Source organism: Saccostrea cucullata, unplaced genomic scaffold (assembly GCF_032062105.1).
Source record: "Saccostrea cucullata isolate Sc308-1 unplaced genomic scaffold, CSIRO_AGI_Scuc_v1 ctg734, whole genome shotgun sequence".
In the NCBI taxonomy this organism is placed as follows: Eukaryota; Metazoa; Mollusca; class Bivalvia; order Ostreida; family Ostreidae; genus Saccostrea; species Saccostrea cuccullata.
The window spans coordinates 55,226-83,186 of record NW_026928122.1 but is presented as its reverse complement, the minus strand read 5'-3'; the positions used below and the strand labels follow the sequence as shown (position 1 = coordinate 83,186).

The window sequence follows — 27,961 nt, the reverse complement described above, 5'->3', positions numbered from 1 at the left end:
AAACCATCAATTTCAGTTAATATTTTTAACCTGTTTTGGACTTGGTCATCTTCTTAAGGGGTAAGAAAAAAAAATTATCAATTCAGTTCATCACAAGGAAACTGTGTGTGAGATCTACAAACTTGAATGTCAGTAATTATTTCAACGCAACATCGTACATCATCTTTATCAATACCTTGATGTCAGACTATTTTATCTTAACAATGTATATTGAAGCAGCGCCAACACATGGTTCTAGGAATTATTACTATTATTTTTAATGAAACACATTAAGGTTCTGACAGCAAGGCAAATCAATCAACTTAGCTGATACCTGAGCCTTTTCGACAAATTCCACGGAATTTGATGGTCTTCAGAAGAAAAAAAGAGGAGAAAATTCACAAGGATCTCTTCTGCAGTTACGTCAATAGCGCTTTAACAGGCTTTTTAATTTTCAGGTTTTATTTTTCAGAAACAAATGAAACACCTTCGGGTCTCAAGTTCAATATTTCTTTTTCGCTAATTTTTACAGATGACAAAAAAAGCTTTGGAAGAACAATCCCTTTCATATATGTATATTTAATTCTGAATGATTAATGGATAAAAATTGACCAAGACTTCTATTGCTTATATAACTATTAGATAATACTTTCTCTCAAATCTGTAGAAAAAGAAAAGACAGCAGTAATCTATAGAGATATTATGAGAGCGGTTTGAATTAATTCATTACAAGAATGAAAATCTTTGTCTCCTTTCAAATTATGTATGAAACTTGACCCATTTCCCTACTGGCACAGTGGATTAAAATGAAATCGTTAGCATTTTTAACAAATTTACCAGATGAAACCGGTACGTGTATCTTCAAAGTAGAGACGTTTAATTTTATGAATATTTTATTCCTCATAATTAGATTTGGCATCAGGATTTCGTTGAGATGGATTTATATCAAATCAAAATTTCATATAAACATAGTCTCTTTTAACTTTAAAGAAATTTTATCACTTAATTAAATCATTTAAACGGGGAAAAAGCTGCCGTCAAATAAAGTCAAATTAATATTGCAAAATTACAGTGTATTTACCGAAATCAGTACTTTTACCTTTAAAATAAGACAACTATACATATTTGTACGTGAATTTATATTTGCCTCTTTTTTCTCAGCTTCTTTGTAGCTATTATATAACTGCTCTTTTTTTCAACATCTTGTCCAACTGCAAATGAAATAGTGTCGAACCTTTGAATGATTCAAGTTAGAAATATACCGTATTTTGACCAAAATATATTTTTTTAGAGTTGGAGAACACAGTTCACAGAAAAATATTCACCATTTTCCAGTTGACAAGGAATAATTCATATTTTATACCTGAGAATAATCCATTTTCCTTTTACCTGGTGACAGACTGCGAAAACAATCCTTCCTAACAAATTCTTAAATGTTCCTAGCTGATGTGATGTATTGCACGTACTTAACTTTTTTTCTCTCAAAGTAAGCTAGATAGTGTCTTTTCTACATGCATGTGTTTTTTTCTTTGTTCCTTTGATTATAAAATAGTTTTAACACGTCAATGTATTATTTTTAAGTAAGAAGAAAGGGGAAAAACTGACCCCATATAGAATTCCTTTGCAAGATATAATATAACAAGGTTTCTTTCGCATTTACGTAAATGATTGCACGTACTCCACATTTTTTTCCTTTTAAGGTAAGTTTGTTGTGATGTTATTAGAGATACAAGTCGTATATTAATTTCATGGTTACGGAGGATCACCGAAGCTGTGTGCTCCCTCTGTGAGATCCCTTTGTAAGACAATATTATTAGATAGCTTATGTTATTTACGGAGGGATATGAGCAGTCTCTCGATGTCAATGTTTTACACGTCGGGTTGAATTCAAAGATATATTTATATATACATATATTCCGGCCACACCCTTGACACTAGATAGTGGATCTTTGTGTTTAAAATAGCGCGATTTTTATCTATTTTTTATTCTGTTGACAGATATACCAGTACTTAAACGTCACTTACACCACAAGGACGATAGTATCATTTTTTTTGTTTAAATACATATATAATAGCCGTATATATAATAATATATAAATTCCTTGCAAAACGGTGCTTTAAAACTGTCCAGAATAATCAACATGTAGTAATTACGTCATTCCATGTTGTGTTATTTTAATTTTAAACCTGTATTAACACGGCTTCGCGCATGTATTCTTACTTGATGAAATTTTTGTTTTGCAAGAATTAAGCATTTGGGCCATCTTTCAAAAGACTGTTTACCCTCTCCCGACCGATATAAAAATATCTCTGTTGAAAACTGTTTAACCTGCGGAAACAAAAATTACCTGTATTTCTTGTAGGAAATTCAGCATTGATGTTAAACAATATCGGGGATTGGGGCACATACATATCGACCTAATTTCTTCAATCCTGAGTTGAGAGAGGGCAAATAAACACAATTATTGAAGTGATTTAAGCAAGGGTTACTTCCCATTGGGCGCCATATTTTAAGTTTCCTTCAGTAGTCAACCAAGTTAATCATAGAATTGTTTATACTTGGCACTCCAGTATAGATAACACACTATTATTATGAACCGTTGTTAAAGCATTTTTTAATTCATAATTGCTTTATATACATTATATACATACATGTTAGGATTTTTCACCATTTATTTCTTGCCAAACATGATCAAACACTGTCTTAAAAGATGGCGGCCAAGGCAATAACTCGGATGAAAAAACTTCGTAAGATAAACTTTCTTTTACATGAAATTCCCTGCATGATTTTTTTTTTGCAAAATCAACTATTAAAGAAAACTGCATTGAAAACACACCGTATTGTGATTAATAAAAATGCGTCTCAATTATTTGCAATCTTACATATTTTACTCAGTACTTATAATTAGTATCTGTAAAAATCTTACAGGATTCAGAAACATGCAACTTCCATGGGGCTTTTACCTCGTCAGGTACTATGATTTTATTATCAAAGAAGAAAAACCAGCTTTTCTGTTGCATTTTTTGTCTACTTATGCAAGTTACTGTATATTGTTATATTCGATAAAGGTAGGTCTTTATCACTAGCTCAATATGCTATAATCTGTATCTCGAGTTTTTAATTAGGAGAATATCTCGAACACATGCAGTTAGTACCCCTTTCTCTTTTTCAGATGAAAGAAAATTGTATCTTCAGAATTTTAACTTTTGTAAAATATACGTTACATTACAAAGGTATCGATTTTAATATTTCGAGGAAAAAAAAACAATTTTGCCATGGTAAAACATTAACAAATGGTATCTACGATAAAAAAATCAAATCTTTAAGAAAAAAAGTTTGTACTAACCCTCATTCCCAACTCCAACAAATTTACTCCATGTGAATCGCGCTTTTATCATTTGATCAAGGTGACTAGATTAGACTTAAAATAGATTTAGATTAGTTGCTTTAATAAGTACACGTACATATACAACGACTTTGCTTTAACTCTGCTCTCTTGAAAATTTTTGAAATTGACAATATGCATATTCTTTTTGTTTATGATAAAAAAAAAATAACAAAGAGTTGTGTGTTTTAAAAGATGGAAAATCAGCCAAGAGTAAATTGAGGTCTTTCGAGTGGTTCGACTGGTAAAAAGTTGGGACGTATTATATACTACTGAATACCAAGTAAAAGTTATTTATCCAGTGTGACTAGTAAATAGTTAACTATACTGACCAAAAAAAAAAATCATCGTAGAAAAATTTTACAACAAAGGTTCGGAGACCCACAAGATAAATAACAAGAACTGTATATAATAACAAGCATATACGAGTTATTGTTCTTTATTTTCCCCAGTTTTACTCCGTTGACCTCGTGCTACATGGTAACAATCGATCATAAGTATACATAGCCTTGAGTATCATTTTATTCTCACTTCTACAATCAATCAAAGGGGATTCTAGATGTAGAAAAAGAAATTTTTAAACTTAAGCTTTTTTTATAATTGACTTGTGTACTGATCAAAATTTGAACTGCTGGACCTACTTATTTTGATTTTTCCCGATAATTCTTAATTTACGTCTTTTAATATATGAAGACGTAGAAGATTATACGATAACATAGAATAACCTGGTACACTTTACTTCCCCCGCTAAATATACAGATATACATCAACATTAAACAACCCTCGTATACCCGTGTACGGACATTTTACATTCATTCATTTGAATTGTTAACATGTTGATTTCAAGACAACAATCATTACGCCTGCAATAAGTGTCAAACAGCTTTTATTCGTGACACCTCTCATATATATATATATATATATATATATATATATATATATATATATATATATATATATATATATATATATATATATATATTAAACAGCGAAACAAGAACAGAAACCTACCCTATTAAAAGTGCCCTGTCACCGGCCGAAGCCGAGAAGATGTTTGTCGTATCCTCCGAGTCTTCCTTACTGGTAGATGGCAGAAGAGGGTGTCTAGTTTTCGACTTGCGTCCCTTCTGGAATCCATACATTTGACCCCCTTCTGAACGACTTGCTTGCTTATACAGAGCATCATAAGTATTGTCACTGCCATAAGTCGAATTATAGAAACCCTCCGGTAAGTTTACTAAAGGTTCTACCCTTCCGCTTTGCTCGCTGTATTGAGATTGGCTTGTCCCCGGCGGATCCACGGGTTCGGTTTTTATATCTAAGTAGGGATACGGATAGGTCCTGGTAAACTCTCCTCCGGTTGTAAGGTGACGATGATGATGAAGTTTCTGTCTAGACTGATGTTTGAGGGGTTCAGTGTTAGGATGGGGCGCAGACGTCTGCGTTTCTGGAAACATACATGTCGATAGACCAAAAGTTTCTTGTGAATTTCCCCTGGAACCATACGTCGCCGATCTAAAAATAAATAGCCTTGTTTAACATTAAAAGTATTATTATTTTTTTTTGTTATAAAATCGTGTACAACTACTTTAATAAATTCTATAAAAGACCTGATAGTAATTGAATATGTCACACCAAACTATATTTTAATTCTATCCTACACTCCCTCCAACTAATATTTGATTATTTTATGATTATCAGTTTTATGATTATAATTTACTGTACAATACACATACCTAAATAACCAATTCGGCCAATTTTGAATTTAATTTAAAATCAATTAATTTTTCAATGTTTTTTTTTTTATATCATTTATTTATTCATAGTATTAGTTCGCACGCACTTGATAACTCAATGTTTACGAAAAACAATTATCTCCCTAGCGATGCATCCTAATGTTCTTTCTTTGTAATTCAATATTGTTTTACTTAAATGCAAGATTATGAAGTCCATGATTATTTATTAAATACAATTCCCCAAGTGCGCAGTATTTAAGTTAATCGTAAATCTACAGTAAGGCATTTGTCTATTTCAAAACCAAGTTAATGTTTTTGACTTTTTCTATATATCACATTTCCATATTTGGTCAAAAATGCAAAGTCATCAGCAGTTTAATTTCTCCGTTGGAACTTTTTAAGACTAAAAGTCAACAAATAAATAGAATCATAATGCTGCCATATATTTTCAAAATTTGGCAACTCGACACGTTAATGAAAATGCAACAGAAAAAATAGAATTCTGTTAAAATTAATTTGTAATTATAATGTTTCTTTGCATTTTTTTTTAGATATAATTTAAGTTCTTGTTTGTTACACACTTACTTTGAGGGTCTCCTACAAGAAGAGAAGACAGTTCTGAACAAGTTATTAAACAAAATATTATTTTATACTGATTCCCCCCCCCCCCCCACAATCTTCATCAAATATTAGTAATAACGAAGAAATAATATGAGAAGTATAAAAAAACAAAGACTGTACTAAATTTTGAAGAAATAAAAAGAATTCAGAAAATTATTAATGAAATTGTGATTGTTTTTCCTTTAAATAAATTTGCTGGAAAAAAGGAAAATCAACATACTTAAATGGAATGCCATGATAGACTTCATTGTTCATATGTTGTTCCTTGCTCTTGCATACAAACATAATGTTGTAAATTTTGAATTTACTCGGGGTAAGTAAATGCAAACTATACAACATGATAACTAGGTATCATGTTGTAAATTTTGCATTTACCTCTCCCTTGTCAATTCAAAATTTACAACATGATATAAACATTACCTGCTAGCATGTTCCTTGTGAACAAGAGTCTGATCTGCAACACAGGACTGAGTGCTCCTCTGAAAGGAACCATTGTGTCCTCTAAAAGGACCAGGATTTTTGGAACTTGCAGTCTGATGAAAAGTTTCGTCCAGACTCTGTCGACGAGGCAACATTACGGATTGTGTCAAGCTGCAATCCAAGTCCAAACTCTTCGAAGTTTTGTTGCCAAGCCTTGATCGATTAGACATAACCTGTGGCCCAAACTCTGGATCGTATCTGGTATTTTGACCGTACGCATCCCTAGCTGTAGATGACCCAAACATCTCGCTCCAAGAAGTTGTGGTATAAGAATAAACAGAAGAGTGTCCTTGTGGATCCATAATGAACTGTCCTACAGGTCCCTTGTACTCATACTCGCATGAAGATCTCCTGGGGTGTCTTACACATGAAGAATCTGAAATCGGGACACTGGACTCTAATCTGGTTAAAGAGGTGTCCAGTGGTAGGCTATGACTGGGTTCATCCATGGCTAGGGGAGAGTCTGGAATCGAGACGAATTTGCGGGGTTGTGCCCTGACCGGGTATACCCGACCCTCCTCTTTTCTCTCCTCTCTGTGCCTAGATCAATGAACGCATCAAAATCGGTGAGCTTTTATAAATCTTAATAAAGAGATATAATGAAAAATGTTGAAAACTAGTCATATAGAAATACGAGAACCATTACCATCTTTTAATATTTAATACTGTGATTTTGACGTTCGACTGCATTTGTTGTCAAGGAAAAAATTAGCTGCAATGTGCGTCAAGGTATATTGTGTTCCCCAGTGGTAATGAAAGTGGAGCAATATCTAGTACTGTTTTCTCTGTAATTTACACTGATCGATTGGCATCTTTTTCAGAATGAGTTTTATCAAAAGGGTCGATCTTATTTTGTGAAAATTAATGACGTAGACCACAAATTAACTGATTTTACGTCATCGATTTAAGCGTCGTCTTGGGAATATCTCTGTAACCTGAAAGATGTCACACATGCACTCTTTCGTGGACAAATGAAAGCAAATGAAACAATCAGAAAAAAATAAACAATGCTATTTCAAAACACATCAATTAATAAAAACCTACGCTAGGTTTCTATATAATGAAAATTGCTGAGTTACCATCTGTGATGAGCGCAGTTCATAAAATTTTCATAGACGATTCAAACAAACATTTTGTATGTCTCTCGATTGACGTAAGCCTAAATGACAGTATAGTTAATCCTGAGTAAATTATTTATGTCAAAACTACATTAATTTATTAACTGTTTTCTTATAAGTGAAAAGCTGTGCGAACGTTGCACGACAATTGAATAACCGGTCTAAGTAGGAGGTGAAGAAATCTATTTTTTTACTTCTAATCTTGGACTGTTGGAGAGGAAAAAACAACCGCAAAGCAATTTCATTGACTGTATATCTATATACATTTATATCAAAGCTGTAAGCAGCTATGTTTAGAAATGGATATACCATTGATAGCGTATGACGTTCAAGTCTTTGTGTCTGCAGAAAGAAACAGCATCCAATCTAATTAATGAATGATAAAATGTATGCCTTGCTCTCCTACCAAAATTAGTTATTTAGACATTGTCCATTTAAAGCAAGTACATTATAGAATACGAGTATATGCTACGTATATCAATTATTTAAATAAAAACGAAATATCTTGGAATAGTAAGGTTATTTCATTTTCAAGTCGAAAACTTTGACCGAATATCTAATTAAACACAGAGCATTTTTAAAATTGACCGTGAAGCCACGAGCGCATTTATTTTACATGCATTTATATATTTATTGCATTCTTAATTAATAAAAAGTTTTGTTTTCATAATTATGTGATATGCCTGACGTCACAATAACCATAACAGCTTCCTAGACTGATATCTGAAGATCTTCTGTGTTGATACCAGTTTGGGAATTTAAAATCATTACTTTTCATAATGACCTAATTTTTTGTTCGCATTCTCTTAATTTGACGTCCCTGTTCTTTGATAAACTATGCCTGTGCGGTTGTTTCTTTGCATTCGGCGGGTGTGACATGTCTACAGGGGTTGCTTATTCCTATTAGGCCCCTGATCCCATCTCTGGAATCACCAGGATTCTGTGCTTTATGTCTTCTTCACAGAATTGTGTTGTTTTAAATTAATTATGATTTTTTTTAGATCGTTCCCTGTTCGATATCTTCACCTTTTTCATTCATACATACCATTTTCCACATCACAACCTGTATCGTATATATTAATTTCAATGCATATTGATAATATTTACGAGAAATATTCTAATAAGCACGTGTGTAAAACAAACAGTGTTTCAAAGGGTATAACAAAGTGCAAAACAGAACGTATTTCAAAGAGCTTAATTAGGATATATGGACTTCTCGATTGTTTTATTCTGCGCTAATTTTTGTATGTAAAAATATACAAACATTGTAAATCAAAATATATATGATTCTTAAATTTGAAGAAAAAAATATCTACATGGTATTTGCATTCAAGAAGTTTGAGAAAAACCTTGATCCTGTATTCCTGAACGTAATGCATTAAAAAGAATATAGTCCACACCAAATAAATTTATTAATTCTCATTTTAGAATATTGGAGAAAGATGTTGTTTCCAATTATACCCAGGTATACCAGTAAGTTCTATTTTTAAAAATTATAGAATAGTTCAGACCTCAACGGAGAAATAAACAAAATACACACAATAAAGCATGATATACAACTAGCTGATTGACTGCCCCCCCCCCCTTCTCACCTACCCCCTTTTTCAGAATTTTAAATACAAGAGCAGGCTATGTTAATAATTGAAGTAAATTAACACCCCCACACAGGGAAATAAAACTAATTGTTTTTAATCTTTAAGTTTTTTCCCCATTAACATTAATTAAATTTGTTAAAAATTACATAGCACCTCCGTTCTTAATCAATTAACAGAATTACTTACATTTAAACAGATGGTCTAGTCCTCCCTCCAACTTCTATTTTTCAAATAAAAGTGAAACTTTTCTGCAAACACGTGTACGTTGCGAGCTTCCAACAGGTAAACTGAAAGTAAACGATAACTATTCCTGATCGTATGTCACGTCATTGTGTTATTTATAGAACGATCGGGGGGCGATTTTCCATTCCAGAGTTTGACGCCTACACGACGACATTGCACGTTTCAAACTATTTTTTTTTTTAAATTAGTACCTTGCGGAGTTTTAACGATTTGATGCTCATTTAGAAAATGAGTGATTAAAAATTATTACAAACACTTAAATGGAGGAACATATAAAATTGTGTGAAAAACACTTTCTTCTGTGTGCTTAATTGTAAACGGCAGTTGCCATGTATGATTTTTCTAATTCTCCAGTATATTTGTAATGATATTTGTTGTGTCAATTACAGCATTTGGCTTTTAGCGTTTTCCCAGCTCGTACGAAAAGATCCGGAACATAAAAAAAATACATTTTAAGGATTGATGACATTTTTTGATAAACTCAACAAAAGAATGGAGAAGTTTGGCGACGGGAGAAAATTGACGTCATCAGCCAGTTTTTAATCTCGTACCTTGTGAAGTTAAGTTCCCATTGAATCTAATAAAGTACACGTAAATTCATTTCTCCTTCCTGTTCAGTCATCTCTATTTACATCGTCGCAAACCACGGCCAATATATACGATCCTCTTCCATTCTGGTAGGAGACAGAGAGAGCTATATCGCGGACTCCGGACAGTGGCTTGAGACGATGCTTTATTTACCATTTCTTCGGAAGTCTTCCTGTTGAGTTGGAACTCATTTTCTGGAATTGGTGGTTGTTTGAACAAATAAATGTAGGTTTTAATACTTTTACCACGTATATTTACGAGTAACAAGAGCTATGAATGATTTGTTGGCCTAAAATAGAAGTACATTTCTTTGTGACATCTAATTAAGGCCAAATGTGGGTCATAAGCATAGGTTCCTTTGGTCAATAAAAGTATGCTGCTAGTAATAGATTTTTCTAACGTATTTGTTAAGTTCAGTGATTTTTTTATATTGTATATACGATTTGTCTTGAACTTATATAAGAAAATGTTAATGTTATGAACAAGCAATTAACAGCAAGGTTCAAAATGAACGGGGCAGAATTTCTAATAAATGTACAATCCATTTTCTTTTTTTATTCTCTCGATTAGAATGAAACATATGTTTAACTCATGAACTAGAAAAAGGACTTTCATCTGCGTAGAATGATGAAGGATCAATATTAAACTTTTTTTCACAAATTATACTTCCCGATTCATCACATGACTCAATAATCATCTCCGATGTCGTTGTTTTCAACCTCCAGAGGTAATGCAGACAAACTTTTAGTATTCCTATATCATTTGGAAATAATAATAAAAGAGTTTTCTTTTGAAAAAGTTTTCCTTTAATAGGTTTTGCCTACAACTCTAGATCATGTAGTAACCAAATTCTCATTCTCAAGATCGACTTTCAAAATTATATGACTACTAAAGTATTCATTGTACCCTATTTCCTTTTTCAAACTACTCTTTTTATCATTAGGCATATTATATTTTGGAATATGATTAGTTGTGTTTTATTAATGAAATGAAGGTCTTGTCACGAGGAATGTACTTGTAAAATAGGAAAGTTATTTCCAAGGTTCATTTTTTTAAATGGGTCAAACCCAGAGGTCAAGATTAAAAAGTAAAAAATGTTTATATCCATGGAAAGGTTTTATCACAATGAATATAAATGTGAAGTATGAAAACCCTACCACTAACTGTTCAAAATTTATGGCCAAGGTAAATTCTTGCAAAATTGGGTCAAACTCAAATGTCAGGGTCAATTGTTCAAATATTTTGGTACCCAAAGGAAGGTCTTGTAAAAAGGAATACACATTTGGAAGACGTATACCATAGCTACAACCATCAAAAGTTTATGGGCAGTGTTAAAGTTCCTGCGGACAATCAGAGAAACGGACGAACAGACGAACGAAAACTACATGATAACAGAAGCATACAATTACCGAATACTCGTACATGTATATTCCCTTGTAAGGTATTGCATGTCATGGGCAATTTTATATGGTCATTGACATGGTCATTGACACAACCTATTAACGAAATTTTGGCAAATTGCGTTTTCAAAATTGACGTATTTCTACTAACATCTGTTTCTCGTAACTTCTCTCTCATTTCATACGCAGCTACTAAATTGCCTTCTTGAAATGTGATTAGTGGTGTCCTGTAGATCTATATGCATTAAGGTTTCGAATTTTTAATTTTCATCTTTGGAGGCAATATAGTAGTAGGTGTAAAAAAAAAAATCAGGTACATAGAACTCCTGTTACATTTTACGCAGTAGTGATATTATTATATGTTATACAGTGCATGTGGGATACTCATGTACGTGGAGATGACCAAGGGGTGCAATAAGGCTTCAGAATTAAGGCAGGGAAGAAGGCATTTGGGGCGAAAAATGACGGTTATCAACAAAGACATCATCGCAACGTCAAGGGGTCCACCAGTAGCCGTTTTGTCGAGACGGCAGTATTTAAGCAATCTTTCAGCTGGTGCTTTTATAAATGACCCTATTTTTATACTACCCTTCGTATTTGCGTAAAATGTACAAGGATACTTTAGTCTAAGAAAGTGCTTAAGTAGGACTTAAGTACAAACTTAGAATTAAGACCGTTCCTTGAAGCTTGTTAAGATAAAACTTTGGCAGTCGGTAGAGCTAACTTCAGAAGTCTTAACTATCTTGTACACATTGTTAGAACTATTAATTTGTATATTGAAATTAAAAAATTCCTTTATGCATAAATTTGTATAAAAGTTATACATCAAACGTACTTGGACTCAGATTTGAAGCTAATATTGTTTTCCATTATTTTCAATAAAATAACCTGACCTGTGTGGCTAGAGCATTTCACACTAAAAAAGCGAATTTATAAACTTTTTTTAATCTGAAAAAATATTAATACGAATTTTTGATCGCGCTGATTGAAAAATATCCTGGTACTTTCGAAAAGTAACCTTATCTTTATGCATTAACGGTATATGAATTTTAATTTTTTTTCTTTTTGTGGGGGTGGGGTGGGTGGGTAGGTGATATTCATCACTGATTCCAATATTTCTCTCAACACAAAGGAGCAAAATTTTATTTTTAGAACACGTACTTTTGAAATGCTATAATAGGTTTGCTACATGTATAAACACTATGCTTGCCAGATTAAAAATATATTAAAGCTTTGAATCATGCCTTATATGCTTATTGTGAATCACCAATTCATTTTGGATTATTAGCAGAAATTCAGAAAGTAAACAGTTGATGCCTGAAAGCACGTATCCATATTTTTGTCCCCGAGGGACGCTTTTGTGATTGGTCGAGAAATAAGAAAGCGGGGCGCTTTTGTGATTGGTCGAGAAATAAGAGAGCAAATCCGTAATTTTAATTTGTTAAAACGTTGTTGTTGTTGTAATTCCATTAGAAAATGAAGTTTGTCAGGTAATCATCTGGGCCTAGAAAAAGAAAAAGAAACTAGAACTGTCCAATCGGGACAAAATACCCCCCGCTGGGTTTTTCAGAAGTAAGTTTTTGCATAATAAAGATATGTATCAAACACGAATTATAAAATTTTTCTTCCAGTGACCTTGAACTTCCCCAAATGACCTTGGGTCAGAGGTCAGACAACCCTTGGGTCATCCGTTTAATTTTAATTTGTTAAAACCTTGTTGTTGTTGTGTGAAATAAAACCTACCAAGTTTATCCTTAAGAAAGATATGGAATCATTTGGACACGAATTATTAAATTTTTCTACCAGTGACCTTGAACTTCTCCAAATGACCTTGGGTCAAAACACACCCTTTCATGGGCAATCTTTATTTGAAATGAAAACCTACCAAGTTTATCCATAAAAGATAATTTTTCTTCCTGTGACCTTGAACTTCCCACCTTGGGTCAGTTACACACCCTACAATCTGTGTGAAATGTATTTATCCAGACATTATGAAATTTTTCTTCCATTAAATAAAATATTTCTTTAAATAAAAGAAAGATATGGAAATTGCAAGACAGACGGACAGACAGACAGAAAAGAAAGAAAGAAAGAAAAAAGAAAAAGCACACATGAGAACCTAAATGGTCACCTTTAGAAATCGTATGATCGGAAGATACCAGGACCTAAACTTGGATATTAATATTTTATGGCTTCATTATTCTTTCCTTTCTTGGGACTAGAACTATTTACAAGGGGAATTTCTGAAGTTAAAGAATCAGTAAAAAAAAAAACGACTATGTCGAAAAAAAAAATATTCTAAGGATGCATTAGATGTTCATTATTTTTGGAGGAATACAGTTCCTTAAAGCACAGATTACATGTTCCGCAAATTAGCAACTTCAACCCACTGTGGAGTCCCAAAGTTTTCAACAACAAAAAATTTGGTGTATAAATTCTGAAGTAGTGGTTGAGGGCTTGTTGATTACTTTACACGTCTCTCTCATTACTAGTCCCAGGGTATTAAGCAAACTTGCACCAAAAATGATCGTCTTAAGTAACTTGCTTCTAGGAAGAAATCTGAATCTACATTACACCACGATGGTGACATAATTCTTTGACCATCTTTTAAGTCATTCTTCATTTTTTTTCCATTATGTCACTCTTATGTTAAACCCACTTCCCCAATTGAAGGGGGTCTATATTGCCACCATTTCGGGAAACAGTAATGTGCAGGCGTAGGGCCCCTGTACTTTTAGAAGTTTGTAGTTATTAGAATATTTGATACACCGAACCCCCAACCTTGTTCCCTCGAACTTAAAAAAAAAAGATACGGTGCATTCGAAATACAACTCAAAGGTTAAAATACGGTAAACAAGGAAAATTTCGCCCTTGTTGCAAGTGGTCGAATTTAAACTGGAGGAACACCAAGCATTATGAAAGGACGAAAGTAAGACATGGCGAAAATAACCCTGTATGCAGTAAACAAAAGGATCGGGACTTCTAGATATCTATATGGTATGCAATACATCCGTGTTCAAAATTTCGAAATTAAAATGTACATGTATTTCCAAAATTAAGAAAACACATTATTTGTCACAATTCCTTTCCAAGAGAGTTATGTTTCTACTGTACAAGAACACGTAAATGCTCGTATATCATAATGCCTACCTTTATTGGAAAGAAAGCATTGATTTACGCTGGTATCTCACATATGCACTGCATATTGTGTATCATGGCTAGAACTTTTTCAAGCCACCGGGTTTATTAACTATGGAATCCAGATGGGGCCATGTAGTTCACTATTGCAACGTCGCATTATCGAGGTTTAGGTTGATGTTGCGGTGAAACGATAATGCACTGGCGATGGTTATCTAGTTATCGCGAAGACGATTATGCCATGGCATGACAATGTCATAAGGTGCGATGGCACAATAAAGCAATTGTGCGAAGGCGTGATAATGATGATACAACGGCTAACTTGATGGTATCATGATGATAAAGCAATGTTCACTATCTTCCCATTGTGCTATCGCACTGCGATACCATCGCATAACGGTCATCGGGTGACCTCCTTTTAACATTATCGCTTTATTATTTCAACCTAATCTAGACATAAATAATAGGTGTGACTTATTTGCACGTTTGGACAATCATGATCCTTGCAGCACTGTGTAATTTTAACACCCCACCCCACCCAAAAAATGAATTTGAATTGGGGAATATGACTTGGTTTGACAGTTAAAGAAGAGCACAGCATTCCAGAAAAGGACACTCTTATTACTCATTAGTTAATTTTTAACAGTATGTACATTTGCATATGCATGATGAAATATTTCAAATTTTCACTTTGAACCTAAAATTTATTAATTTATAATTTTGAAATTAACCTTCAACAAGAGGCCCATGGGCCTTATAGGTCACCTGAATATCAGGTAACAACTTTCAAACAAATTTAGTTTGTGTTTTAAACCAGAGGCCGTTAAATTCACAATTTTGTAAGATACAACATTCCTTACCATAACTATACACTTAGCATGCTTACTTTTGTTTACTTAAAACCCAATCTGATGAAAATCAGATCCTCATCACATTGCTTAATACCCAGAAGTAGATCAGAGTAACAAACAACTTTGTAACCAGTTGTGCATATCACCCTAAAGCAACCATTGACCCTGAGGCCACATATTTCAAAATTTTGAAAATTTTATCATAAATTTAATTTCATCGTAAATGGTTGATTAATACCAAAGAGCAGATTTCAAAGCATTAATTTATTTTCAGACTTTGTAACCCCCTACCCCATGCTCCTGACCCAGAGGCTCTTAAATTAACCATTTGGAAGAGGTGCCTTTCTTCATAATACATATGTACTTTAATCATTGGCATAATACACAGGAGCAAAGAAAAAAGAATTTCAAAGAATTCACACATTTTCACTATATAATCAATAGAGCCCCACCCTAACACCAGAACCCTAACCCAGGAGCCCTGAAATTCACAAATTTGGGTGAGGCATCCTTCCTCATAACTTTGTACATAGTTTATTGGTTTAATAAAAATATCCAGAAGCAGAGGAGACGATTTTTAAGAATTATGCAGTTTCTTTATTTAATCAATAGACCCTGGGGGCCATGAAATTCACAATTTTTGAAGAGGCAGCCATATTCAACTTAACTATGCACTTGGTTAGTTTATTTAAAGCCCAGGAGCGAAGATTTACGAAGAAATAATGCATTTTCACTATATAATCTATTTAACCCCGCCCCAGCACTAGAACCCCTGACCCTGGGGCCATGGAATTCATAATTTTGGTAGAGACTCAATGCTGATAACAATCATGCCAACAGTTTGACTGCTTGATGTCCAGGAGTAAAGAAGTTTTTTAAAACGATAGTACTAATTTTAGTGGTTTTGGCCAGACCCCTAGGCCCCAGGGGGACAGGGACCTTTGTTCCCCTTCACCCATAGATGCTATATGCCAAAATTGGTTGAAATTGGCTCAGTGGTTTCAGGGAAGAAGCTGAAAATGTTCAAATGTTAACGAACGACAAACGAGGGACGAAAAAGGATAGCAATAGGTCACCTGAGTTAACTCAGATGACCTATAAAGATCACTGATTGACCATGACTTTTAAGTTTTATGTTTATTGTTTAACATCCCTCTTGAGAATTTTTCACTTGATGAGGAAGCACCACCACTTGCCGGTGAAGAGCTGCAAATTTTATCCTATACTCAGCACTCAGAGCCATTGAGCAGTGAGGGGTTTTTTTCGTGCCAGCACCTACTGTGACATGGGACCTCTGTTTTTACGGTCTCATCCTAAGGACAGATCTCCATGTCCCACAGAGGGATTCCAACCCACAATGTAAGGATTAAACTCCTTACTCCTTGACTCTAGAGCAAATGCGCTTACCACTGTGCCATGCGGGCCAAAAGTAATCTAAGTGAAAAATATGGTTTGGAGTAATTTTAGATTAACAGTTCACAATACCTCATATATTTTGCAAATAATAAATAGAAAAAAGTTCAGATTTCAAAGGATTGTTTTATTAAATAATATGCATTCAAAATGAATGAAAAAATAAATTTTGATATTATCATTATTGATAAGTACTACAAGAGTTTAACACACAGCCATCAGAAAATTATACATTGAGTTCATACATAATCAGATACTCTACCATCCTTTTTCCATGAGCATCTGCAGGTAATTGATGTCTTCTTAAATTACTTGATTGTTTAACCAAATTCCATAAATAGATCACAGTATGAAGAACAGAATACATTCACATATTTCCATTTCCATTCACATTCACCGAAACCAAAAATTATCATTTTCCTCCAAATTAGGGAATGGAATTCTCTTTTCTGTCACGTTGGATCAACCACAATCACCTTCTTTCACAAAGTTTATGAAAAATCAGCGAGAGAAAAAAAATGAAGAAAATCGCATATCTGCTCCCAGCAAATCAGCTTCCGAAAAGATTATGCAACTTGAAAATACGGTATAGAAATTCTGACACAGGAAGCCATCTTACCCTCTGGCTTCAGGTAGAACTCTATGCTGTATGTACGATTGCACTATTGAGTGTATAAGGTCAACCCCCTATGGGTGTCAGTAGGGAACAGTTTAAATGCACGAGCAGGGACAACTTCAGCCATTGGTATTCAGTGGCCTTGTAATAGAGTTGTTTGTTGACATCACCGCCAGTTCCCACCTACATAAAACAATCATGTATGTACACAGTTGTCTTTATACGAGAAACTATAGTTGATGCTAGAAACATAATCAATGCATTAAAAATTGAATGTTCAGGCATCTGATTGTCATAATACACTTTTAGTAAACTAGAGGTACTGTGAGCAGTAAGCTTATAAAATGTGTATAAGTATAATGGGGAAGTCCAAATATCTATCAGATCAGAAATTGCAGAAAAGAGAGGTAACAGCTGAAAATATAAGGATAGTGGCAGAGTCATTGCTTTGCTATGAGTAACCCTAATCAAAAACCTATTTAAGAGGTTCTAAAATTTTCTGGAAAGAAGGTTTTCCCATCTATCTTCTGACCTTATAATTATACCCTGACTCAGGAGAGGGCAAACAAACATTACGTTAAAGATAATCTCCAGAAATATAGATCTAAACACCTTTTTCTTAAATTTCTTCATGAAATGCTTATGTGGCACAGTGGTTAGAGCATCTGCTCTAGAGTCGAGAAGTAAGGACTTGATCCTTTTGTTGGGGATTCGAATCCTACTGTGGGACGTGGAGACTGGTCCTTCGGATGAGACCTTATAAAACGAGGTCTCATGTTGTTGTATAGGTACTGGCACGAAAAAGATACCTCACTGCTCAATGGCCTCAAGTGCCGGACATAGGACAAAATTTGCAGATTTACCTGTGTGTGTCTCTGTATGAGTGAAAAATTCTTGAGAGGGACCTTAAACAACATACAATCAATCAATCAATCATGAAATGCTCTAGCATCACAGAAGTCTGATATCATACTGAAAGTTGTGGAAAATCTGTGTCCAAGCCCCTTTAAAGAGAGAATGGTGGTGATGAGAAATTTTATAGTGATTAAAAAGTAAAACGGAGGTGCACAATGGCATTGTTTGAAAAGAGTTTGTAAAAATCTCAACAACAACCAAACAAAATCAATGATATAGCAAAAGTTGCAGATAAGAGATGGGTTATCCATAACCTCAAAGAAAGGATGTAAGGACAAACAGACAAACATACATACAGAGGGATGGATGGACACCCTTATTATATACAATCTCCACAGGCAGGAGATATAATACAGTAAAACATATTTATAATGAGGCACCAGGGATGGACCATTTTGCTTCATAATAATTTGTTATATCAGTTAATTAACTAAACAATATGTGTAAGGCCCATAGGGAAAGAAAATCACTTTGCTATATAAGCCTCAATTCCTTATAAGCAAGTTTGCTCTAAGCATGATAAGCAAGTTTGCTGTAAGAGTGTTTTATTGTAATTTTTTTTAAAAAACTTTTTATTAACGAGAACCTTGTTTTTGTGTAATGTCGTGAGACAATGTACTTGTGAAAATTTCATTCTCGCACCTAAAGATTATACAGAGAAGTAAGCACAAATTCATGAAAATTTTGTTGTCCTACACACCCCTACTGTGTGTTTTACTGTAATTTTGAAAACTTTTTTATAAATGAGAACTTGGTTTTTGTGTAATATCGTGACACAATGTACTAGTGAAAATTTAATTCTCACACCTATCAGTAAGCACAATTCTTGAAATTTTTTTTTGTGCTATACACCCCCACTTTTCATGCAAGAGGTATAAGAATGGAGTCAAAGTAAAAAGTCTAATCTATCGTGCTCAAATATCGTAGCTTATTGTACAAAAAGAACAAAAAGTGTCTTTATTTTTATGAAAAATTCATGTACCTAAATCATGCAATACATAAAAATTAATTAATAAAAATATCAATGTCTAGACATGAAAAATACATCAGGTGTGGCATACAGCTGAACATATAATCCCAGATTTTTTGTAAACGATTAAAATCTGTGAGACTTATTGACTAATTTCACCGTTATAATGTGACATAACATAATATCAAGTATGTTACATTGCATTTCAATAACAAAGTTTACATAGTGCATTTTTCCCTCTGTAACACGAATAAGAGTAATAACTAGATGAGATCTCGTTGCAAGCAACGAGTAGGTCTTCCGTCTGATTTTTCGGTAAGATGAGATATGATTTTGACTATGATCTTTGTTACAAAATAATGATATCAAGACTTTTCTCACTTGATTAAATTCTTTTGATTTATTCAACAATCTCAAATACTTATAGATGAAAGTTATTTGGCCCCTCTCGGCCCCTCATTTGAGGGGCCAAACCCTTTTCTTGATTTCAAATGAAAGGTCTCGTGATTCTGAACACTTTTTGTTCAAGACCTATTCACAGATCTCGTTTCGTTAAAGAGATATATTGCAAGAAAATATTTAGGGGCCACCAATCCAAGTCCTTAATGGGGCCATTTTACAATAATTCAAACGGTGAATATTGTTTGGAATATTATTCTGACCATCCTTTGTTCAATATTGCTTATATCAAAATATTTCTCCTATTCGAGATATAAACCGACCAACACTTTATATTCTGGCCCCTTGTGACCCCTAATTTCGTAATATATGATTAAAATTTTATACGATGTTGTTGCAATTCGTTAAGATGAATACCTTTTAATCAGTAATGTATTACAAAACTAGTGCAAATTGTAACGGGGACCGTTACAGATGTTCCCCAAACGCTCCCCAACTCCCTTTTGGTGCCATATTCCCTGTAAGCTTCATTAAATAAGACAAACTCTACGCATTTGAGACTTTAACAACGTTTACCCAGAAGTGCGCATGTGAATGCATGTGCGTAATGACCATACAATCTTTTCTTTACAATCTAAAGATTTTAATATACTAAATATCAAAGTATTTAATCCAAACGTATTAAAAAATACGCTAATTCAAGTGTATTTTTGATTTTACTCATTTCACGTGCACGCACGTGCTCACATGAGCAAGGCGACCATACTTTCTTGTAGAAGTCCATTACATCTATCTATGTTCTAAATCCCGTTTGGTTGAAAACCAAGGGAGTTATAGCTGTTCAAAGTTTCAGCCAATCAGATTGCAGCGCACGTACATGCACGTGTATGCATGTGCATGGTGAGCATGTCTTCTTGTAGAAGTCCATTATATCTATCCATGTTCCAACTCCCATCCTGTTTGGTTGAAAACCAAGGGAGTTATAGCTATTTAAAGCATAAGCCAATCAGATTGCAGCGCACGTGCATGCACGCGTTTTCAAAATAATTGCTATATATCTTATTGTAGGATATCCTAATGCATGCCTATATTTAAAATTTTAAAGGATTTCCTCAAAAAACAAGAAAGATATTGAGACTTTAGTTTCAGCCAATCAGAGCAAAGCGCACGTGCATGCGCGTGAGATCTTGCTTTTTTGACCATGTCATCTTGTCTATGCTTCTAATATATACTTCTAATATAAGTTTTAAAGCATATCATCAATAATTTAAATAGTTACGTCTGTATCAATTATATTGGACATTTCTCGTGTTGCACGTGCGAGCTCTTGCAAGCACACGTGCATGCACATGCTTTCATTATATTTCTTTTATTACGGGCTGTAGATCTCCCTAATGTATGACTATGTTCAAAATTTCAAATGATTTTATCAAAAAACAAGAAAGATATTGAGACTTTAGTTTCAGCCAATCAGAGCGAAGCGCACGTGCTTGCACGTGCAATCTTGCTATTTTGACCATGTCATCTTGTGCATACTACTCATATATCCTTACATTATGAGTTTCAAAACATTTCGTCTAAAAATAGAAAAGTTACGGTTATATCCATTATATATTGGTCATTTCAAGTTTTGCACGTGCGCGCTCTTGCAAGCACGTGCGCGCAAAATGACCTTGATTCCGCAAATCTACATAACATGCCTACTTACCCTAAAAAGGTTTCCCCTTAATCGGATGTGTAATTTACAAGATCATTCGCGGACAAAATTTTCCCGAGAAGAAAAATAATAATAATAATAATAATAATAAGAAACAGAGTAAAAACAATACGTTCCCCAACTTCGTTTGGGGAACATAATAAAGATCATTAAAGAGTTATAGATGAAAGACTTTGGCCCCTCTGAGCCCCTATTTTGAAGAGTCAGCCCCTTTTTCTTAATATCAAATGAAAGGGCTTTTAAATTCAAAGACTTTTTGTTCAACGCTTATTCAGAGATTTCTTTCCGTTGTGGAGATATGCTGAATGGAAATATTTAGGGGCTATCCTTACACGTCCTTAGTGGGGCCATTTTAAAAAAATTCACAGTATGCATATTGTTTAGAACATTATTCTGACCATTTTTTGTTCAATATTGCTTATCAAAATATTTCCCCTTTTTGAGATGTAAAGCGTCAAAGATTTGACATTCTGGCCCCTTGTGACCCCTAATGATGTAACATATTATCTCAATTTTATAATATATTGTTGCAAATTGTTAAGATGAATATCTTTGCTTCAGTAATGGATAACAAAATATTAATCATTATAGAGTTATAGATGAAAGACTTTTGGCCCCTCTGAGCCCTTAATTTTAGGAGTTGGGCCCTTTTTCTTGATATCAAATGAAAGGTCTTGTCATTTAAAAGATTTTTTGTTCAACACTTATTCAGATATTTCTTTTCGTTCTGGAGATATTCTAAATGAAAAAAATTAGGGGCCATTGCTCCAAGTCCTTAATGGGGCCGTTTCACAAAAATTCAAAGTATGCATATTGTTTAGAACGTTATTCTGATCATCTTTTGTTCAATATTGCTTATCAAAATATTCCCCCTTTTTGAGATATAAAGCGTCAAAGATGTGACATTCTGGCCCCTTGTGACCCCTAATTACGTAACATATGATCAAAATTTTATAATATATTGTTGCAAGTCGTTACGATAAATATCTTTGCTTCTGTAATGTATAACAAAATATTGATCAATAAAGAGATATAAATGAAAGACTTTTGGCCCTTCTGAGCCCCTAATTTGAGGGGTCAGCCCCTTTTTCTTGATTTCATATGAAAGATCCCGTGTATCTGTACAACTTTTCTTCTATATGTTTTAACAAATTATGAATAGATACGAAGATATAAAACAAAAGATGTCAAATTTGTGAGATGTTTCCGAGATATTTTTTGGGGTCTACCGAGCTTTGGCGCCTTTTGCGCTATGAAGATTTGGACGCCTGCCTGCAACTCAGTAAACCTTCCCTTACTTTCACTGAAAACCTTGAGTCAATATTTCAAGTCGTTCCGGAGGAGTTTCCATAAAAATCAGAAAATCGTCCATATCTCACGACCGGAAGTGACGTCATCGACGACTAAAATTTCCGACAAGGTTCAGATAAATTAATATCAGATCTGAAAGTTTGGTGAAAATCGGACGAGCCATTTCCGAGAACTCGCGTGCACAAAATCGGTAAGAAAAAAAAGAATAATAATAGGGAAAAAGAAACTGAACGAAAACAATAAGGTCTTCCGTTGGAAACGGAAGACCTTAAATATAAATATATAAAACAAAAAATTTTTCGAGTTTCAATGGGATTTAATTGACATGAATTCAATACACGTTAAAATCTACTAGAACACCCTTAGGACATTAAAGAGTTTGATTGCATGACCTACTTCATGTCATATCTCAAAGAAACTCAAATTTTTTTTTTATTTCTTAAGTATGTACTTGCACTTTCTTGGGAAAGATTAGTTTTTCTTGACATAAGAACAATTACACTTTTTTTTCTTTTCTTTTTTTTGCAATTAATGATTGTATTATACATATCCCATGTATATATACTGGTAATCAAATTGTGGAAATTCAAAGTTATCTTTAGGGAGCTATTATTATACATATATCACATGGCTTCGAGGGTGACATACCAGAATATTTGCCCCGAGGTGACAGGAAAGCCCTGGATTGTTATGTCACCCGATGCCGAAGGCAAAATCGATAAAATTTACACAAATAATCCAAAACTGCCTTCTTGACATTAAGAAATGCGCTGTGTTGTTTACTTTTGCTTAGCAACCGACGTCATAAAATATCGAACCCGAACTAAAATGAGTAAAGTAAAAACACATGAACGTGATCGAAAGGGTGACATAACTGTTTCCGTCGGGGGTGACATAACTGTTTCCGGCGTGACATAACTGTTTCCGGTGTGACTCAGCATTTGTCAAGGTTTATAGCGAAACTTATTACATTTGTGATATAATAAGAAAACTTATTCAAAAATGTTATATTATCTAATGTCATCCTAACTCCTCCTACTTATGTAGTTGAGGCAAATTTATTTTGCATTTAAGTAGCTTTTTTCTTGTAATTGTGCAATATTCTCTCTCCAAAGGCTACCCAAAAGCTCAAACTTGAAAGGATGTGGTTTCTTTTAAAAAGTTTGTCAGTGACAGAAAGTCCCATAATTTGCACAATGGACTTGTAAGCATAGATGAATTTCACATTCCTAAGAGTTATCTCATGTTGTTGGTGTAATGCTCATTTTTCCACTTTGTCCTCTGTAAGTTACCTGTTAATATTTTTAAGCTTCAAACATTATCGGACAATTTTGATATGTATCTGTATTGCCAGAATATGGGGCAACTTGAAAATCGTAATTAACATATTCATACAGATTTTATTTCTGAGATACTCAAGTTGGTAAGGTTATAGAGTAAAAACAGTGTCCTACGCCAGTTGACCCCGGATTTACCCCGCAAAGGGGAATAACTTTTGTAAATGTGAAAGTCATCTATCCTATATGGAGTAAGGATGCTAATACTACCAGTACATACTGATAATGATTTGTTGTATGAATGTGATTTATAGCAAGTGTATTCTCAATAAACTATACTATACATTTGATTATAGGAGATCTTGTCTAGATGATGCATCTTGATATTTACATTACCCACCACCAACTATGCTTTAGATGCTTCATTACATCTTTTTTGTGGAATGAGTAATGTAATAAATGTTTTTAGGGGTGGGTTTGGGGTTGGGAAAGGGGGTGGAGTCTATTTTTAAGAAACTACAAATCCTTAGACATAAACCAATCTTGCATAATTAATATGTTGCATCTTGGATCAAGTTTTGAATGCTGTACTTCACGTTTTACAGCATTTTACAATAAAAAAGTTTTTGTGATACTGTTCCTTTTTTAAAATATAAATAGCCAGCCTGCATGGTAATTATCAGGTGTATCTTTTTTAAAAAAAAAAAAAGATGAGAGCACTTGCCATTAATAAAATACAATGAATTTTGCACAAAAAGGGTTTGTTTGTTTTTTTTTTTGTATTATTTAATATTTTGTTTGTGAAAAGGGGATGGTCATGGATACATTCAATAACATATTTGATGCTGTTTTTCAAAGCTTGCCAAAAAGCCTTGAAGGTCACTAAGTTAACATTGAATGCGCTTCTGATCTCTAAAGTCTAAGCAATAGGACTTAAGTTATGGTTATTTTTTTTTAACAGGTTAGTAAAAACTTCTTCAAAAAATTTTTTTTATTATAATGTCATACAAAAATAAGATTTTCGCAGCCTAGATATTTGCTGTAGAATGACGGAAAATATTTTTTTAGTCATTTGATTCTTTGTAAAAGGGCCACTGGTCCAGAAAACCCTATACATGAATTCATTTATGCATTTTAAGGGGAGGGGGGTACCTGCTTTAGAGAGCTAGCAATAACAGATTTCTCTTTTATTAAAGTCAATATTATTCATTAAATTTTAAAAAATCATACATGTATATATCGAATGATGTCTCTTTGTGTAATTTACTTATCATTAAGTTAAGCTAGCTTCCAAATTCAGACCAAAAATTTGTAAATGCACGTTGGATACATGTAAACAAATTGTCTCAAAATCTGAATCACTAAATCATAGTATGTCTATGTCAACCATATCAAATTTTGCCATTAGCACATAATTCTTAGAAATAATACTTTAAACCATTATCACCCCATCTTACAGTTTTAAAAAGTCACAAGGCCAAGGATAAAGTATAAAATGTTGCAATGCAACTTGAAAGCACCGGAGCTAATTAATTAAATGTTAAATTAAGAAGATTGTTTACTTATTAGAAGATTGCCATCCTTCGTTGATTCTACCCTTACTTTTGGTATCTTTTTTTTTATTTTCAGTAGTCGTTAAGAATTGAAATTGTTTTTTTCCCCCAACACCAACCAAAATTTTGTTTACAAACTCACAACTGAGTGGTTTTATTTAAAGAATCAAGATAATTGGTGAGTTATTTTTACAGGGCTTGTATTGTAAAAAAAATTTTTAGAAGGAAAACAACTTGTTTTTCATTATTAAAAGAAACATCTTTATTATTAATAATACTGTTCGTTATTATTAGTTTTATTAACATTGATTACAAGTATTCTGTGTACTTTTAAGTGGAATCAATATGATATGACTGTCTTAAAGTTTAATTCTCACGTATAACAGTAATCCCCAGGATTATATAAAGCAAAAAACACAATTCGTGAACATTTTGCTTCGCTTATTAAGAGTCAATGACTATCTTGAGAAAATAAAGATCTGCAGTATCATTTATGAACTAGAGGAATTTGTGAGCTGTGAGCTTATAGTTTCAATTATATAGTTTACTCCACAAAATTATGAGTATATTGGCAGTGTCAATGATTTGTCACCAGCCCCTCTTCTCCTATCATCCTCAGGGGCCCCGACGACAAGGAAAGGGGGCTGGTTTTAATAGGAACTTTGCCAAGGGAAAACATAAATGTATATTCTAGCTAAAAGATAACCAAAAGTTTCTAAGGAAGCTTTAACTCTATTGGTTTTTACTTAACTAACAAAAGTAGAGAAAGGTAGCACTTATAGAATTTAAATCTACTGCAATGTTTCTTGTTTAAGCCTCTTTCTGAGGCAAGTTACATGTAATTGTAATCATGGACAAATTAAAACTGAGCTGCAGACTGTATTGTAAAAGTTTTATATATTAGTCTTTGACCAAAATGCTAAAGATCCCACAATGCAAAAAATGTGCAATTTCAAGCACAAGATTTTCTGTGCACTGTGAATTACTCATCTTTCCAAAAACTGGTCAATTAACTACCTTTCACAGGTGTATTTTTTGTGACAAGACCTTTCTTTGGGTGTCACCAAATTTGACCTTGGACCTTGACATAATAAACAAGAGGCCCATGGGCCACATCGCTCACCTGAGCACTGTGGCTAAGAAAAAGTAGAAATTGGTTTATTATTGAAAAGTTTAAATCCAAAAGTAGTCCCATGACCATGCAATCATGGCTTTGCTATTACTGAGATGTTTTTTAAAGAATTTTTCTATATATGTCTATGTAAACCTTTGATTGGCCATTGTGGCTCCGCCCTACCCCCGGGGGTCATGATTTGAACAAACTTGAATCTACACTACCTGAGGGTGCTTCCATAGAAATATAATCAACTAGAACTGTCCAATAGGGACAAATACCCCTGCTGGGTTTTTCAGAGTAGGTGCCAATTCAGAAATATTTTATGGATCTAGTAAGAGGTGTTCACTATTGTCTAATAAAGTGCCCCACCACAGCATGATACGCCCATCAAATAATGTTCAATAATCATAAATTGGTTAGGGTGCAAAAAATCAAGTAACCTTGATTAACAGATTGACACAGATTTCAATGATCTAATTTCCATTTCTTATCATGTTTAAAATATTGTACATACATCTCTAAGAGACTTACAGTGTAGGGATTAATTAAAACAAATAATACATCATATAATTCTAAACTGGCTGTGTTAGAGCTTAACGAGCTTTAAATTGTTTATTGCATATTTTATGAAATAATGGAAATGCTACAGTCTAATAAAAATTAATTATTCTTTAGACTATAAAATTCTAAGTGAGACATGACTGCAATTTGTTGCAAATATATAAAAATTGAAATGTAATTTTTTTTTCAATGAACACATGTATAATTAATTTTAATTATATTATACAATACTAATTCAGTTTTAATCATACACTAAAACATCAATTTGTTTTAATTACATTACACCAATTGAAAGATCTTTATCTGAACTACAGCCATCAAGAACTCTTAATTAACACAAGCAACTATAAGGCCATTTCTTTTTGCCCAACTCCCAAGAGATGAATTAAGATAATACTGCATGATGCTCTTGCCAGTTAACTCCCGACAATGAACTCATTAATTTTTCTCTAATTTGACATGCACATTTCTGCTATCAAAAATTCTCCTTGACCAGTGCTTGATAATTATGCCCATGGGACAAACTGAATTCCTCTCAAATCATTAACATTTGTTACAGAATTTGCTGTAAAGTATATGAGGAAAAAATAAGTTTTTACTTAATTTAGCATTTTTTAATAAGGATACAACTATATTTTTACATTTTTTAGGATTATGAAATTCAAAATTCTTAAGACTTAGTTTTTTTTTAAAAATCACTTAAATTAAAGGTCACAGTGACCTTGAAATAGGTCGTGACACGCCGTCTACCCAAGATGCATAAATTGTCCAAGTTTGATGATTGTAAGTCTAATAGTTTTCTAGTTATGAGCCAAACAAAATCACAAAATAAAAAAGAAAAAATGCCTGTAAAATGCAGAAAAATCATCCAATCATGATGAAAATCCCAGGTGCACACCTTCATATGGTGAATAAAAAGTGTATAAATTTTCAGACAAATCCATCCAACAGTTTCTGAGAAACGGTCCAGACAAAAT

The 27,961-nt window shown here is 33.4% G+C and overlaps 1 protein-coding gene across 1 annotated transcript; it reads right to left on the bottom strand.

Annotated features, from left to right (window-relative positions):
• Positions 1-4,372: 4,372 nt before the first annotated feature.
• LOC134276500 (uncharacterized) lies at positions 4,373-6,651 on the bottom strand. The gene is made up of 2 exons (XM_062758750.1): positions 6,143-6,651; positions 4,373-4,880 (listed from the first exon to the last, which is right to left on the bottom strand). Exons 1-2 carry the CDS (start codon positions 6,649-6,651, stop codon positions 4,373-4,375), a joined length of 1,017 nt encoding a protein of 338 aa, XP_062614734.1.
• Between the last annotated feature and the right edge of the window lie 21,310 nt (positions 6,652-27,961).

Bases quoted from the DNA above. Each gene is read 5' to 3' on its own strand.
- LOC134276500 (XM_062758750.1), bottom strand. From the start codon at position 6,651: ATGGATGAACCCAGTCATAGCCTACCACTGGACACCTCTTTAACCAGA. The intron at 4,881-6,142 runs GTAATGTTTATA...ATTTATTTTTAG, and splicing joins CACAAGGAACATGCTAGCAG to ATCGGCGACGTATGGTTCCA.